A 15,180-nucleotide genomic window follows, 5' to 3' on the forward strand; every position below is an offset into this window, starting at 1 on the left:
GCTCAGAGCCAGGGTGGGTCTCGCCCCAAGAACGGGGATGCAAAAAACAAGAGGAGGCCTGACTCTTCAGCATCCCAGCAATGGCCCGCACTGCAGTCAGTTATTGGGGATGTTTTGGTTGTGTGCGCTGCATATCCCTCTTGAACAATAAAAATAAAGTTGGCCCTTTTGATTATCCCAGCTCTGGTGTCAGCTCTCGTTATTACACATCCACGGACAAAGCAAAGGTGTAACTATCTCACCAGAATAACTGTATCAGCTGTTCAACAAGAGCAACAACAAACTAACTAACAATGGCAGGCTTTCAGTCTCCACCTACGATGCAGTGTACAATGTATTTTATTTTTTTAGGTGAGAGGAAACATTGAAAATAGACAGAATGGATCTGCCTGCATGCCAGCTCGAAGGGTCTGGTTTTTGGATCAGTCCGGATATGGGATGTCTGGATAAGGGATATTCTACCTGTACTTAGACTTAAAGGCAATTATATTTATTATTCTAACTCAGTTCAGATGCCACTAACAACATAGTAAAAAAATGCAATGTCAAGAATTTTAACAATGTGTTGCCTCTTGCAACTACTTCTGAAAGCATCCAGTTCCCTACTTAAATGATGTCAAGTTTATCTACTTCTGATAGCCAACACCTTTGCAATCTTCACAGAAGATACAGGAATTAAAGGGGGGAAATATTAGAAAGACCATAGAGAAGAAGAGTTCTGAACAAGACAGTTTACTGGGGCAAGTAGCCCCTCCAGTGGAACTGGGTCAAAGTCCATCTTTTCACTGTTAAGTTTTCATTATCTCTTGCATTACACTTTATTCTGAGTTTCAGTGCTGGGCCGGGGGAGGGGGTTAGCACCAAATCTGCTTTGAGTCTCAAGAGCAGGAGTTACACACTCCTTTTAGAGAAGTTGGTACACCTTTTTTTTACAATCTCCTACCTAGGTTTCACTGCTGTTCCTGGCATAAGTCATCTTACTTTGCTGCTGCATAAATTAATGTTGCCCGGTTTTAACCCATAATCAAGGAAAGCCATAAATTACTTACTTTGCTGCTGTGTATTGAACCCATTTTAGCAATGCCTTCTTTGCATTCCCTTGGACTTTGGTTACCACCTTTCGCTTAGATGGTGGACTGGTAGTCTCTGAACTGACAACACTTTCCACAGATGAGGTACTGCTGGATAATGACTGCAGTTGTGGGAGGTTGCTTGTAAGTTCCTCAATCTGTAATGGAATAAAATATGTTAACCGCAGTGAATATTTTTGCAATTGACCGTTTGCTTTGGTAGCAATTACATAACGTTAATAGGCTGGCTCTGTACATGCTACATGAAAACAGTGCCCCTGCCTAATAAAAACTCTTGTAGTTATAATCTACATTGTAGGGTGACATTCTTCAGGGAATGTAGGGCAGCCAGTGTTCGGGCCCGCTGCGCAGGCACCCGTGATACATGCCACCCAGGGTGACACAGAAGCTGGAGGGGGGGCCAGATGCCATCCTCCTGGCACTGTAGTGGCAGCGCCACTCAGGGACACCGGCACAGCCTCACGCCAGCATCCGGATGGCGCACTTCTGTGCACATCCTCCCAGGGGTGCTCCCGGGGCGTCCCAGCTCAGGGCCAAGGGAGGGGCCGTTTTTAGGCAGCCTCCAAAGCCCTTTGGGGCTGGGAACACCCCCTTTCCCTTTTTTTGAGATATGCCACTTTTTTAGGTGGCGTATCCCCATGCAACCCTGTGCAGTGGTTGCATGGGTTTTTGAGGGAGGGAAGGGGGAGGTTTTGGCCTCAGTGGGGAGGGGGGACCTCCTTTGGAGACAGTGCGGCTGTGCTCCCTCCAATCATCGGCGCAGCCCTTCCCCTCAAGAATGGGCTGAAAATGTAGGTTAAAATTGCAAAGTGAGTCCAATTTAACAATATTGTCAATACAGTACTTTTGACTACTTTCTTAGTCAAGAAGAGGAAAATACCATTATGCTTGTTATTTTTCTCGCTTAGCTGAGGTCTCTAACTTAGAAGTGAATTGTGTTGATTTTGTATGGAGTTTTATTTCAACTACTTGAATTTAGGATTGAAGGCTAAGGTGCTTGGTTTTAAAGTTTCAAACATGCAGCAAATCTCTTTAGGGAGGCCAACCCTCCGGTGGGGCCTAGAGTTCTCTTGGAATTACAACTGATCTCCAAACCATAAAAATCAGTTACCCTGGAGAAAATGGCAATCTCAGAGGGCAAACTCTATGGTATACCATAGATTCTAGGTGAAATCCTTCCCCAAATTCCACTCTCCACAGGCACTGGCCCCAAATCTTCAGGAATTTCCCAAGCCTGAGTTGGCAACCCTAACTCCCTTTGAGTTACATTTATCATTTAATGATAACTGAGTTTATTTTACCTTGGCACCTAGTTTTAGATATTCACAAGTAATTTCAGAATTCTAGCACAAATTTGGAACTTGTATAAATCTATGTGTTATAGTTGTTTTGCTAATAGTAGTAATTCAGAATGTGTCAAATTTCCCGAAATGACTTATCTCACAAATAATTCTGTTAGTCTAACTGATGGGAGGGAGAGAACAAATAATGTGAGTCCTTCCAATCCAACCAGACATTTTTTAAAAACAAAATCTGTGGTATTTGTGATCATACAATACAACCAGTTCATTTTTCTCATAATATTCTTAATGAGAGGATTCTCTGACAGAGACATTTTTTCCTCATGACATTTTTCTGAGCTAAATATACCTAGTTTTTCCCTCAGTGGAGTAAACAGCAGTTTGGGGAGGAGACAGATTTAGATGAAGAAAATAGGAGAAAGAATACAACTGTGCATAGTCTCTGAATTACTAGTACAACTGTTGGAAATTTATTTAAAACATTTTAATTAAAAAAGAAATTGAAAAAACTATACCTGAAAATACAAAATTATAGTCCACACCAACCCAAGCACAATAGATGGTCTGCCATCCGCAATGTCAGTTGAGTTAATGTTTACAAGCTTAATCTGTTTAGGGAAAAAAGCAGCATATTGTTATAGTTTGCAACAAAACACCACAACAGTTAGGTGGTCTTTATAGGGATGAAGATTTGTTTCAGAAATGTTTCTGAGGGTGCATATTTATTATATGTATTTTCATTATGGAAGCCACATGTACCATTATCCCACAATTTGTAGGAAAATTAAAAAAAGAAAAGAAAGGCAATATATATGCACATAGTTTGCAAATTTTAGTTCACGGGCATACATTCCTTGCCCTCTCCATCACTTCTTTGCTCATTCATTGCTGTGTCCTTTACCTTTTCCTGATTGGCTAATGAAAATGATCAAAACTCCTTGAAAGCAATTTTCATCATAGGCTTTTAGCTGCTGTGTGCTTTGTAAATTTTCTCCAGGTAAAGCAAGATCAGGAGGAGGAGGAGACAGTAGTTTGGATACAAAAGCTTCTTCCCAAGAACGAGAGCAAGTTTTGCCCTTTCCCCCCTCTCTCTGCAGATCCTCCCATACTGGTCATGACTGTACTATGATCCCCAGGAACAGCCTTTTGAGAAGTACAGGGAAATTTTGAGGTGAAGACTAATGCTGCAATCCTGAAGGGGGGGGTTGAAGGTCTTTAGGAGCAGGTGTGACCCCGTGCTGGCGAAGGGGCCACCTTAACATGGAATAAAGTGGCACCTATGCCAGCAAGGGGGCAAACATGCTGATGCCAGGAAGCCACACCACTGTGCAGGGCTCCATCCCCAGCGCTGCAACACCAGCAGTGAAATCCCGGAAGCGAGAGATCGTGCTGGCATTGGGGGGGGGGGATCCCGGAGGCAGTGCTGCCCTTAGTCAGCTTTGGACCCCTTTGGACCCGGGAATGCCCCCTCAAGCTGCGGCGTGGTGGCATAGCCTCACTCTTTTAACTGGAGGCATTTTCCGTGTTTTCTATGTTAAATCCCTTTTATTTTAATATTGGTGGCTGGGAAGCCTCTGTGTGGCCTGCCTAACTGGCCCCCTTCAGGAATGGGCTGTAATGGTTGAAGAGCATGTATAAAAGCCACGTGATAAGCCGGAGCAGTTTGGGGGCAGAACCGACGCAATATCACCAGGTGGAAATGCCCTCAGTCTTTTGGAAACAACTAAATGGCAGAGAGGGAGTAGGAGGAAGAACAGTGAAAATATGAACCAATGTTTGAATTGATGTTTTAAAAGGCAGGCTGACAGTCTCCTCCATATGTTTTTTATCTTCTCCTAACACCACTTTCCCACATTTTTTTGCTCCCTATATAAAATATTTAGTAGTACAGGGTGGAAAAGATACACTATTTAATTTTATTAATATGTTATATGACTATTTCATGCAGTGTACCAACCGGTGATCCTCTGTACACGGACTAGCATGAAAAACAAACAAACAAACAAATAGAAATTAAAATGTGAAACAATTACTCGGATAGAGATGGGAAAGTAAGAGACAAGACAAAAAATGTATATATTACCTAGTACATTATTTAGAAAATAGCTATTTCTGATTTCTGCAAATTTTGTGATTTTTTTCAGAAATTAGTAAAAATCGTAAAGAACCCTAACTGCTTACGTACCTTACTAGAAGAACACAAATCTATCTTATAAAAACAGTTGGTACCATCTAGGCATCAAACAAAGCAATCCTAAAGAACTTTGCTCTCAAAGTAGAGCTTTGAACCCACTACTTTCTTAACCCATTGTATTTTTCCATTTTCTGTACATACATAAGAGTAAATCCCATTTATTAATTATTTGTGTTATTTATAGTCTGCCTTTCTCATTGAGACTCAAGATGGATTACACAGTGTAACTCAATGCAGTCAATAGAATGACCAGACATCTAATAAGCAACGTAATAGGCCTGGGACTGCAGAAATCTGAACAAAGCATAACTATTAAACATGACACATTAATCAAGCAGTGAATGGTATTACATAAGTAGAAACATAATACATCGAGAACAAGATAATGCATACATCAACCAATAACATATATCAGTTCACAGACCTATTCCCTTTCTTGAAACATCTCCTGAACCATTCTAATATAGCCTTGGGTGTGTGAATTGTCGTCAAGTTGCAGCCAACTTATGGCAACCCCTTATGGTGTTTTCAAGGCAAGAGACTAACAGAGGTGGTTTGCCATTGTCTTCCTCTGCATAGCAACCCTGGTATTCCTTGGTGGTCTCCCATCCAAATACTAAGCAGGGTTGACCCTGCTTAGCTTCTGAGATCTGACAAGATCGGGTTATACCATGCTGCCTTCCCTCCCAATAAAGCCTTACCACCGTTATTAAAATGCCTTCTTAAACAATTCTGTTTTACATAGTTTTCAGATTGACAGAAGTGTGGGCCTTCTTGACCTCCACAAGCAGTTATTGCTCTTGCTCATTTGCAGGGTGGTACCTGCAGAAGGGTCACTGAACTCATTGGGATTTAAGTCCACATACACAACTTAGAGATGTGAAGTCCCAGGGAAAAAATGGGAGGAAACAGGTAAGGTTTTTTTTAGGACTTTTTTTTCCTTTTCAGTTTTTCCAGCACAAAAATTGGAAAATTTGGGGAAGCACTGAAAAAACCCTCCTATGAAATATTTTCTATTTTTGAGTGAGAAAAACCTTATCTTTTCTTACAAAGTATTTAACTCTTCCCAAATATATAGCATGAAAAAGTTAAAGGACTTACTCAATATTTCCAATGGAACAACTGGGAAATTTGGAAGAGCACCGAAAAAACCCCTCTTATACCATAGATACACACAATCTTTTCAAGATTGTTTCTTATATAAATGTAAATAATTTTGGCAACAATTAATATTCTATAATTTGTTTAATGATAATACATTATTAAAGAGTGGAATGTTTTCAAGATTATAAAGTTTAGTTTAGTATCCAAACATGCTGCTGGTCATACTTATTGTGACTGTATAAGATTGTTTCTGTTCAAATAATATACTTTATTTTGTTTACTACAGAGTTTGTTTTCTACCTTTAACTTTTATTTTTCCTACATCTCAGGTGGCAAAAGGTCAATATACATGTGCTATGACAGCATACGGTACATCAATCTGCACCTCTCTCTTAAATATAGGGTCTAACTGCAATTTTTCATATAAAATGAAAATATTTATATTTTTAAATTTCACAAATATTGTTCAATTAGCTTCTTTCAGCCCATTCCTAATGTTCTGGCGCCTTCACAGGCTTGTAGCTACCCTGGGGCACCCCATAAGTGTACAGGACTGAAGCCAGTGCTCAAAGGATGGAAACACTGCTGTGTAGCCAGAGACAAAAGGGGTCTCCTGGCATCCATCTTGTTTGGGCAAGGCTGTAGCAAGCTGACTGGGCTAACTCCAGGCATGTTACCATGCTTTCCCCCAAGAAGACAACGGAGGTTCAGTGGAAACAAAGGGACAATGGACAAGCATTTAGCATTTCTATACGTTTTCTGTAATAGATGGAAAAATCCTGCCAGATCCCATCAGTTCTATTGTAACTAACTCTTAATCTTGTCCCAGAGCCATGCAAGCCCTCTCTGACTCACTTCTTCGGGACCCCACCTCAATTTCCAATTCTGTTACTCAAGGCTTGAACACTTAATTCTTAAGTGTTCAGCCATCATCTCTGATGACCTTACTCACTGCACCTTCCTAATCCAATCTCAAGCAATTAAGCCTTTTTTGTCAGATTGCACAGAGAAGCCATTGAAATTCATAAACATCAGCACAACTTTAACAGAAGAGAGTTTAAGAATGAATAAGGCTTGGCTTCCTGTCCTGAAAACCTCCAGACTAACAAAGACTACAGTCAACAATAGCCATGCAGATTAGCTTTGGATTTCACACATTAACAGATCACTTCAGGATACAATGGTTCCATATTAACATACCACACCCTCATTAGCACATTATCTTGATACTTTCAGGACAATGATTAGCACATTACCTTTGATACTTTTTTCAGGACAATGATTCAGCTCAACCCAACCCCTTTCTGACTATATATTACTCTTCCTACACACTTGACACTGAGAAACACTGTCCTTCAGTGTTACTCCTCTGAAGATGCCTGCCACAGCTGCTGGCGAAACGTCAGGAAAGAAAATACCAAGACCACGGTTACACAGCCCGGATAACCTACAAGAACCAATTAAGCCTTTGTCCAATCTCAATGACTACCACTCCCTGTGCAGTCACCCTGCCTCAGGTCAGAAACTGGAATTAACATTTGCAAGCCTCCCATTTTTGGTGATTTTACAGTGATACCTGAGAGTGAATGCATCACTGTTGCCCAACATGCCCAGATTTTCTGTATAGCATATTGTAGCCATGGAACCTCTGCAGCTAAGCACCTTGGAAAATACATCCAAGTCAGGTTAATGTCTGCCACCATAATATTATTTTCAGGGGGATGCATGCTTATTCATATGTGGGATTAGGGTGGTGTGGTGTGTATGTGAATGCCTTCTATTTGAGATTTCATACACACTGTTCTTCTTCCCTTTTCGCCATATTCCCCTCCCCTTGCAATGCAATGCATGCGACATTTTCTGAGGAAAGGCACACGGAGAGGACAAAGTATCAAAATGTCATGAAGTGAAACTTACCCGTCGTCCTTCCAGAAACTTGAGGGCTACACCAATATTGGCTACGCCATGAATTCTCTTCAATTTACGTCCCTGTTCACAAGGCTTTAAAAAGTACAAATAACAAAGACAATTAAGAAAGTGTAAAACACAGTACCAACATATCCTGAGGCTGAGATCAGACTTGTTACCATGTATATACGCTGATTTTATTCATTGACCTTTTAAAGTCCCTGCTATATTTTTCTGACTAGCTATGTTATTCCAATAGTGCATGCAGTTTAACTATCATTCGATTTTGGTAAGTTATACAGAAAGTTTCTTTCTTCTCAGAACAGGCAAGTGGTCTACAGCTGACCACTGCTGGATATTTTTAGATATAAGTTTCTATTTAAGAAGGAGTATACTTGTTTACTCTCATAGACATAATTTGCATTCTAGAATAGACTAAGTTTTGTTGACTCAATTATGTAGAGAAGAACTAAGGATATCTTAATAGGTGCAATGTATGCAGACCATTCCCCTCTGGTTTTTGAATTTAAACTTCGATATGGGTATTCAAAAAAAGAATGAATGAATAATTTATTGCTTAAAAACAAAGATTTGATTGAAAAAATAAAGGCAGAAATAGTTTTTTTTTTTCAAATTAATGATAGGATGTTAATTATATGATGGTTTAAAGTTCATTTAAAGCCTATATGAGAGGTGGCATGATTTCTTTAGCTAGTTATTATTTAAAAAAGATAATGTGATGCAAGAATTAATAAGTTATATTACACAGAAATAAACGGGCAGTGCAATACTTTGGGGGATGGTTGTGGAGGGGCCGTGGCTCAGTGGTAGAGCATCTGCTTGGCATGCAGAAGGCCCCAGGTTCAATCCCTGGCATCTCCAGTTCAAGGGACTAGGCAAGTAAGTGATGTGAAAGACCCCTGCCTGAGACCCTGGAGAGCCGCTGCCGGTCTGAGGAGACAATACTGACTTTGATGGCCCAAGGGGGGTCCGATTCAGTATAAGGCAGCTTCATGTGTTCATGTGTTCAATCCTAAGGGGGGTGTAGTTGAGGTGTGACTGTGGATGGCGCAGCTGCGCTGCCTCCTGAGCAGCTTGCTGACCCAGCCAGCAAGCTGAAAACGTTATTCCCCCAAGCCCCATGGAACTGCTGTATGTCAGGCAAGCCTCTTTTGGCACTGGCACGAGCCCCTGGCACGAGTGCTGCTGCCGAGGCTGGCGCTGGTGTAAATGCCTATGCGGATGGTGCAAGTGGCACGCCGGTGCAGGGGTCATGTTGCCTCCAAAGGCCTTTCGCATCCCTTTAGGACTGCACTGAAAATCAAGTGACTAGATCTAAGGAAGATAGAATACAGTGGAGTGCAGCTACAGATACATTAAAATTACATGATACTTTTAATGCAGCTAAATTTCTGCTTAAATCCAGACCAGGTTTGACTATAGAAACAAGCCTGGAAAGATTTTGGCTGGGGGAAAAAGATAGAAATAGGATAACAAGATTAAATGCAGGTGTTTCATAATTTTTACAAAAAGTTATATACTGCAGAAAGTTCTGATATAAAGAGAGATCTCCTGCTATTACAACTTATCTCCAGCCGATAGAGATCACTTCACCTGGAGAAAATGGCTGCTTTGGCAACTGGACTCTATGGCACTGAAGTCTCTCTCCTCCCCAAACCCTGCCCTCCTCAGGCTCTGCCCCAAAAACCTCCCGCAGGTGGTGAAGAGGCAACCCTATTTTCAATGCGCTTTAGAATCAAGGCATCACCAGGTTTAAGGCCTTCAGTGAGGTGGGTGGTGGTGGAACACGATGTCTGTACAAGAGAACCTGGGTGTTCCCTTGTTATTTTATTTCATTGATGCTGAAAAAGCATTAGATAGAATAGATTTCCCAGAAAAGTATTGAATTCATTCAGTTTTGGAAACAGATTTCATAAATGGATGGATTTAATCTATCATTCACTATGGGCAAACATAGTAATGAATGGAACCTACTCTTATTTTTCATTAGAGAGAGGAGTTAGGCAGGTTGTCTTGCTTCTCCATTATTATTTAATTTATCTATTAAAGTCCTTGCTTTAGCCATAATTCAGCATGAAAATACTAAGCATGAAAATACTATTTAATGTCAGAATACTACTACTAAATTACTATTGCACGCAAATGATGTAGTATTAACTTTGCAGTATCCAAAAGAATGTTGAGAGACTTGTTAAAATATTAAGGGAATTAGGTAAAACCTCCAGATATAGAATAAACCATTCAAAATTGGTATATATACAGAATCAACTCAGCATATGCCAAGAGGAATAACTTCCCTAAAGATATTCTAGTCATGTTCTCACAGAAAAACATAAGGGATGCAATTTTCTCAAAACCCTTTGATGTACCAAAGAAAACAGATTCATATCTTTCCAGATTTACCAGTAACTGTTCTAAAGAAAAGAAAAGTTGATCTTTCTAAAACCGATACTGTTGCTAGCTGTTTTCTTCCACATTGGAAGTTTTCTCCCCTCAGGCAAGAGAATAGCAAATCTAGAGCAAGCTGATTTGCTAGCAAAGGAGTTAACAGTACAAGAAAGAGCAGAGCGTAAGAAAAGAGACGACAAAGGATACCCCACAAAACAACACTCCAGATGTCGCCACACTCCAGGGCCACAATTTGGGATGCCAGTAAAGCCTTTATGAGGGGCAGATTAATTGCAACAAATGCCAGAAAGAAGAAGGAGAGACAAAAAAAACGGGGGGGGGGGGGCACAACGAATAGAGAAGATTAAGAGCCTTGAGGAGCAGCATCAAAAAACACACAAAAATATACTGAAGGAAATAAAAAAGCAGAAAAACATGCTAGATTTGTTAGACACCGAGGAAATGCAGAATAAGATTAAATTTGCAAAGCAGAAGTGTAAAGGAATTTTTAAATGGTATAAAGATTCCTAGACTTTCTATGGAACATCAGGAAATTTTCAATAAACTTTTCTCTATTTCAGAGGAATTAGAAATTCTACGGAACCTTAAAACTAATAAGGCTCCAGGTCCAGATGGGTTTACTAATGAGTTTTATAAATCATGCTCTTGTCTTTGTCCAGGGCTCCATGCCAAAAAGTCACAAGTGCCTAGGTATGGAGACGGAATATATTCTTTATTCTTATTATGATTATTATTAAGGGTTTCTTAGGTTGCATGAGCTATGCATGTTTATAGTACAATAAATAGTTGTTATGTGTTCAGTTGTTGGTTTCTCTTTCTCTGTGAATCTGGTCATAACGCCACTCACTCCATCCAGGCACCAACCCCGGGAGGAACTTGGAGGCTCCCTAGCTCCAGGATTCGTTCCACAAAAAGGAATATTTCAGCAAATATACCAATAAGAGAAAGTGCTCTCAAACTTACATAGCAGTGGTATTTGACACTAGATAGGCTAAGAAAAATAACACCTTCTGCATCAAATTATGTCAGAGTGTAAAGGAAATATGAGTTTATTTATTCATTGACCAATTGTAAACGTCTTCTGGCATAAGGCATTTAAGTTAGTGAGAGAAATTTTGCAAAGAGAAATACAAAAGGACACTGGTATAGCTCGTTTGAATATTATGCCCAAAGGGATTTTGGTAAATAAGATAAATTTAATGGGAAATTTATTTACTGCAGGCACAGTGTTAATAGCCATGTTAATAGCCATGGCATGCAGACAGGTGAAAGCACCAGAAATTGATAAATGGCTAAGAGCCCATTCCTGAGCTTTTGGCATGCGGGGATGGCGGGGAGGAGGCACCGCTGAGGCGCCTCCTAAAAAGTTCCTCGCACACCGAAAGCAAGAAAAAAGCCTTTAACTGGCTTTTTTCGTGTAAAATGGGGCAAAAAGCCCCATAGAGAATAGCAAGGCTGCGCCTGCAAAAAAAAGCAGGCACAGCATTGCCATTCTCGGTGCCAGCATCCGGGGCTGTAATGGCAGCTCCTCCCCCCAGAATGCCCCAGGAATGCCTCCTGGGACGCCAGCGCGGGCCTTTACACCGGTGGGACGCCGGCAGAATGCCCTGTTGGCATTCTGGAGTAGCGCTGCCCCCACGGCGTCCGGGCCTCCATGCCAGCGCTGGGGCCACTAACCAGACGCCGGTGTGGAGGGCCCCAACGCACAGCACCTTCCTGGCCTCCTAAGGGCTTTCGCCCTTAAAGGTCAGGAATGCACTGTAAGGAAAATATGGGATATGAGGCTAATGTGGAAAATAGCTGTGTATAGGAAGCTTTAGGAAGGAGATGTATGTGAGCAAAATTATATGAGTTTGGTCTCCTTGTATTACATTTTAGAACAAAAATAAGTTAAAAGAATCAGTAAAAAATAAAATATTGAATCTTGTTTAGATTTACTTTATGGATATAATATTATGTATTATGCATTATTATGTATTATAAAAATTAAAAAGATGATACTAAAAAAATTCATTTTATTTTGGTTTGCTCTGATTGCATACTTATCCATGAGAAAGAATGTTTGCAGCTCCAACCCTGACTGAACAGCCTCGAAAATTAGAAATAGTTCTACAAAAGACCTCTGGTGTATCTCTCATTCTTTACATCCTACAAGTGTAGCAGCTACACTTTTGTATTTTTGAATATGATGAAAGAAACTCCAAAACACTATTTTTGTTCTACCACAAGAGGGAGTACATTCTTATAAAAACAGCAAATATCGTAATTATAAAAATGTAATTTGGCAAAGAATAGCTATTTAATAGCAAGGACAAGCAGCTATGTGACATTGGTGATCTGAGTTTAGATCCCTGGGCATGAAATTGAGTTGCCAAAGGAACAAAGAGGAGGGAATCTGGACCAAGGACATGATGCTGTGGAATGGGGCCTGTATTATTTCCCCTATCAGAAGTCATCCCACTGGATGGCTTTTAGTCAGGGTAGGGAAGAAAGATACGTGCCTGTACTGTGCCCTTTTCCTTACTGAGGCTTAAAACAGTACGGGCGGGGGAGCACACTTGCCAACTGGGAAGATGGTGAGAGAAGAAAAGTAAACCTACTCTTCCTCAGTGCTGTGGCCCTGATCCAAAGCTGGCCTCTTGCAACTCCCTTTAGCAACAGTTTTGTGTCTGGGGAATCCACCAAAACCTTTTTTGTATTTGTCAAAGAGAGTTTGTTAAACAGTGGTTTCTCCATGATTTAACTTTATACTCTACATGAGCTTGCCATAAAAAACTGTTTGGAAATTTCAGTTCAGGAGCAGCCTGGCCATTTAACTTACAGGGAAATTTCTCAGTGGGCTGCTACCCTAGAGGGCCTCTGGTACTCAACAGCAAGCAGAGCCATGCTCCAGCAACCTTGCCAACAATTTAGGGACCACTTGGATTAGACCTTTCATAAGCAGCTGCCAGCCCACCAATTCTCCCCTCTTGCACTGCTATCAGTTTGGAGGGGGGGGTAATGCAATGTGTGAGCAGATGCCCATTGTTGGCCCCACTGAGCTGTGTAGCCTTGAAGAACTGGCATGTAGTGCCTCATGTCCCCACTTAACTGGGTTTGTCCCAGGATTATTTTCACTTCCCAGTCCACTACTGCTTCAGTTGGTGGTGGAAAGTACTGTCAAATTGCAGCCAACTTATAGTGACCCCATAGGGTTTTCAAGGCAAGAGACATTCAGAGGTGGTTTGCCATTGCTTGTCTCTGCGTAGTGACCCTGGAGTTCTTGGTGCTTTCCCAATCAAGTACTAAGCAGGGCTGACCCTGCTTAGCTTCCTAGATCTATCTGACAAGATCGGGCTAGCCTCGGCCATCCAGGTCAGGCCTATAATATATAAAGAGAGAGAGAGAATTGCTGGTACATCTGTTTTTTGATGTTCTTAATGCTTTTAATATCTGATCGTTACTTTGGTAGACTATTTTAAACTTGATTGTTTTATTGGTCTTTTATATAGACTGCTGACTTACAATTACTGAGATATGAGATGGAAATACATTATATAAACACAAAATCAGCACAATGTAATACTAATATTAACAATAATAATAATAATACAGATATAAAATGTAACATAAATAATAGACATTTCAGAGGAAAATCAATCCTTACCAATTTTTGTCCTGAGAGAACCTCCAAAAGGGCAATTAATACTACTCCATCCTTAATATCTTCGAATAGATCATTGACTACCATGGGAGGATTGCGCTGAGGGAGAAAAGTGGGAAGAATTCAAGTGTGAAAATTGGGTTATATTTTATCTCCCTGCCATTGGTCAAGTCATGTCTATTCTGTTCCAAACTGCTGACCAATACAATTTCCACTTCTACAGTGGAAACTGCAGATGCAACTGAATATGCTGGCGTTCCCTGGGTGTCTCTAACATATATAAAGCTATGTTTGTTATGAGTTATAATGCAGACATATTCTAAAACATAGTTATGAGTTTTTCACTTATTCACCGACCACCTCTGCGCTTCGGAACAAATTGTACTCCTCTCCTCTGCTTCCTTTAAATGCAGTTAAGCATTATGTTGGCACCAATGTTAACCACAACTAAGGCTAACCACAACTTCTGCTACTTCTTTTTTTAAAAGGATTCCACACACACGGTCCTTGTGGCTATGCATGTTTTGTGCTGAATCTATGCCGATGATTACAATAAAAACCCACAAATAATGTTCTTCAGTTCATGGATTAATTATGAGTAACCTAGTCATTCCATCCATTAATGTAATGTAATATGTAGGCAATTATTTTATTTGCTTATGAAATGTAACAGCAATTCTGAGCTCCACTATACAACAAATCAGATGTACATTCAAATGAGGAAACTAGGAAACTCAAGCCTCTCTTGCCAGAAAGAAAACCGTTGTCTTAATGGATCATGGAGTTAGGATGTGGATATGGCACTGCTGAGAGTTGCCCCATGTAAAAACAAAAACCCCAACATGCTGCATATCAGCTAGCATTTATCAAGTGAAACAATGCTGTCCTCTCATGTTTGGAGTGGGAAAGCTTTGCTTCATCCTTGCCACTGTTCTCCCCCTTTCCATCACTGAGTATGTCTGCTGTGGGATACTTGATTAGGCCACTCTCTATCTACATTTTGGAGACTTGTGCATTTGTAAAAGACCCTGCTCCATTGCTAGGAATGTTCCTTGTGCTTGATGAAGAGTTCTCTAACTCATAGACTTTGTATTGATAATGAGTTAAGAACGTACAATTCTACATCATGAGAACAGGATAGAAAGCTATATATTTTGATGCAGAATAAATTGTTCCTTTTTATAAGGTATACAAATAACATTTTCCCCGTTCTTAAATTGTATATGTTGCATGAAGGTAAGGAAAGTCGTGACAGTGGCTGTCGTCAAAGTGACAATATTAGTTGTCTAGCTCATTGCAGTTGTTGTAGATTGCTACCATAGCTGTCATTCTCTGTTTGGTAAATATTAGACCTGTTCTAATATCAGTGTCTGTTCACTACCATCTACTGGGTCACATTACTACATCAAATAGTAAAGTGAATGGTCCCATACGGATGATAAAAGCCACAAAACTAGTCCGCTCACATACAAAACAGGTATTTCTACGTATTTGAGGGACTACAGAGCT

General features: G+C 40.5%; 1 protein-coding gene across 1 annotated transcript in view; it reads right to left on the reverse strand.

Moving 5' to 3' along the window:
• The window catches only part of SYNE1 (spectrin repeat containing nuclear envelope protein 1), a 437,649-nt gene that overhangs the window by 348,121 nt on the left and 74,348 nt on the right, over positions 1-15,180 (reverse strand). Inside the window, exons 3-6 of the mRNA XM_056853653.1 lie at positions 13,675-13,770; positions 7,608-7,691; positions 2,908-3,000; positions 1,050-1,228 (exon numbers count right to left, since the gene is read on the reverse strand). Of these exons, the coding sequence (XP_056709631.1) occupies positions 1,050-1,228; positions 2,908-3,000; positions 7,608-7,691; positions 13,675-13,770 (452 nt within the window). The remainder of the gene's footprint in view (positions 1-1,049; positions 1,229-2,907; positions 3,001-7,607; positions 7,692-13,674; positions 13,771-15,180) is intronic.

Source organism: Euleptes europaea, chromosome 7 (genome assembly GCF_029931775.1).
Source record: "Euleptes europaea isolate rEulEur1 chromosome 7, rEulEur1.hap1, whole genome shotgun sequence".
In the NCBI taxonomy this organism is placed as follows: domain Eukaryota; kingdom Metazoa; phylum Chordata; class Lepidosauria; order Squamata; family Sphaerodactylidae; genus Euleptes; species Euleptes europaea.